General features: G+C 43.6%; 1 protein-coding gene across 2 annotated transcripts in view; it reads left to right on the forward strand.

Annotated features, from left to right (window-relative positions):
- zbtb40 (zinc finger and BTB domain containing 40) overlaps positions 1-2613 on the forward strand; it is a 39531-nt gene that overhangs the window by 17222 nt on the left and 19696 nt on the right. For both annotated transcript variants that reach the window (XM_014030398.1, XM_014030397.1), the window contains 2 exons: positions 592-790; positions 868-1251. In XM_014030398.1, the coding sequence (XP_013885852.1) occupies positions 592-790; positions 868-1251 (583 nt within the window). The remainder of the gene's footprint in view (positions 1-591; positions 791-867; positions 1252-2613) is intronic.

A 2613-nucleotide genomic window follows, 5' to 3' on the forward strand; every position in this document is an offset into this window, starting at 1 on the left:
TAAAAAAGACAACATATTAGTATTTACAAATTAATTTGAGTAAATTGTGTTAACATTTGTGTAATTTGTGTTACTCTAAAAATGCCCCAAACAAAAACATTTTCACTTTGTGGCTTTATTCCTCAGAATTTGCTAAAGTGCAATGAACATACAAAATACACATGCCCCATATTATAAGCAATAAAGGGGAACACACATGTTCGACTCAAACTTGTCAGCCAGGACGATGAAGATGCATCTTATTTATAAAAATGGACATCATGCAGTCCTAAACTTAGTTAGTAGACTATTAAACTTGTGCAAACGAGTGTTTACATGCACCAGGCTGTTATTCAGAACAGAGACACTGACATGTGCAGTTCTAACTCCCCCTCCCACCAAAGGGGAAAAAACAGAAAAGAGTTTTACTTTCGTCATGAACGTAAACAAACAGTTTCTGAGCTCAGAATGGACCTGCAACAGCTTTTAATGGTGGAGACGTTACTCCCTGGTTAAAGCTACAGGTGACGGACGGACTTTTTCTTTTTCTTTTTTTTTTTTTTTTGCGAAGTGGCGCAGGCAGATTCAGTGTTAATATTCTGCTTCTTCCAGATTGTGTGTCAGTGCTGTGAGGAGGCTGATCCCAGCTCAGTGTTGGAGAAGCTAATGAGTAACGTGAGGGATGGAGTGATCACTGAGGGAGTGCTGGTTCAACTTCTACAAGCTCTAAAGCAGAAAGCTCCCTCCTCTTTCCCTGCACCGCTGCRCTCTCTGCTAGAAGATGTGGAAAGTAACCCTCCTCAAGCTGAAGGTAAAAACTARCTCCTTGAGCTGATGAGAGTTTTTATCCTTGTGACTACATTTCTATCCTCTCTCTGTCTTTCACAGTTGACTCAGAAATGCAGGATGAATCCAGAAATGAAGAAAAGCCAGAGCCAGAGGTGGAAAAGGAATGCAGTAAGGAGCAGACTGAGGAGGAAGAGAAAGACCCAGATGCTACAATGGAACCTTCATCTGCTACTTCAGCAGAGTCCAAGCCTTACATCTGCAGCTGGTGTAAGAAGACTTTTGACTTCAAATGTCGAATGTTGTCCCACATAAAGCGCTGCTCCATGTCTGAGGACTGTGAGCTGCAGTGTCCTCAGTGCCCCAAGAAACTAGCCAACCAGCGAGCTCTGCAGCGCCACCGGGCCGAGGCTCATCGTGACTCGGKACGAGTCAGGAAGAAGGTGGCCTGCGACCTCTGTGGGCGCAGCTTCGCCCACCCGTCAGGTGAGTGTATGTTCTCATGTGACACTGCTGATGTGTCGATACAAGGATGGATTTTTTTATGTTTTCCCTCTACCATTCAAAACTCAGATAGTACWTTAGAATTTCTTTAAGTAGCACTTTTAAAAAGGCTTAGAGGAAYACGAAAATAAAAYAGAAACATAATGAGAGACTGTTATACACACAGCACACAAGTTTGAATKTCTGTCCTTATCAGGACATTGTTTTAACTTTGATTTATTTTTGTGGCCTAGTCCTGTACCTTGCACTAAACCTGAACAGTACRTGACTTAAGGGGAGGGAAGCAGTAGTGTTTGTTTTTGCAGGGGCTGTTGTACCAAATCCTAATAATAAGACTGAGAAATGGTTAGACATAGGCCTGTCACGATAGTCAATAAATCAATTAATCGCATGATAAATTATTTTGAGTTTGATGAAAAAATGAGGAGGATAATTTTCATTTGCCTGCTTGTTCGTTTACTTCGTCTCTCCCCATCTCTGTGCTCCGGTGCACAGGGGGCTCAGCTGACCCCTCCCCTCCTGTTTTCTTAGCGTGGGAGGAGTCAACTCTGGCGCGGTCTCGTACTCCTTTAGCATGAGAGCTCGTAGCAATAAACTAAAGAAACGTTGATGGGATTCTGAAAAATGGAGATGGGATTGGTTTCAAAGCAGAACGTGACAGCTGCAGTGTGGGAGCACCTGCAGGGCCTGAAATTCACTGCGGGGATTGTGCATTTTATGATCGATTCCCGCAAATCAAATTTTTATAATGCATGAAGGTCCCGCATAGAATAAATTCCAGCGATGTGTAATTATGTGGGTGTTTGCATCGGACTATATTTACATGACAACTAGTGCAGAGTAAACCTGACCACCTTCTGTTCAGAAGACACAGAGAGAGAAGGAGAAGGGGTGGGGGCTGCAATAGACCCACGACAAACTCGTCAAGAGCTTTGAGACCTTTCCTGTAAATCCCAAAAATAACAGGAAACTTAAACGCACCATCTGTGTTTAACAAAACACTCAAAAACAATAGCTGTCCCAGCAACTCATGAGATAAACTCCAACCCCCCCACCACCACACACACACGTTTGTTCTTCTATCCTCATGGGGACTTTGCATTGACTTTCATTCATTTACCAGTTGTTTGTATTGCCTATCTGACCCTAGCCTGGTAAAAACTAGACCCTGTCCTTCACTTTGCTTCGTACGAGGGTCTGGACTCGCGGTCATAGAGAAGCGCTTCTTGCTGGAGGCGTGGCCTCTGTTGGAGTGTGTGTGTGTCGCTGTGAATGAGGCTAAGCTAAGAAGCTAACCGGAAATCACGTGCACTGTAAACAACCCTACTGAGAGGGGAAATATAC

The sequence above is a fragment of the Austrofundulus limnaeus genome, unplaced genomic scaffold (genome assembly GCF_001266775.1).
Source record: "Austrofundulus limnaeus strain Quisiro unplaced genomic scaffold, Austrofundulus_limnaeus-1.0 Scaffold1050, whole genome shotgun sequence".
Taxonomy (NCBI): domain Eukaryota; kingdom Metazoa; phylum Chordata; class Actinopteri; order Cyprinodontiformes; family Rivulidae; genus Austrofundulus; species Austrofundulus limnaeus.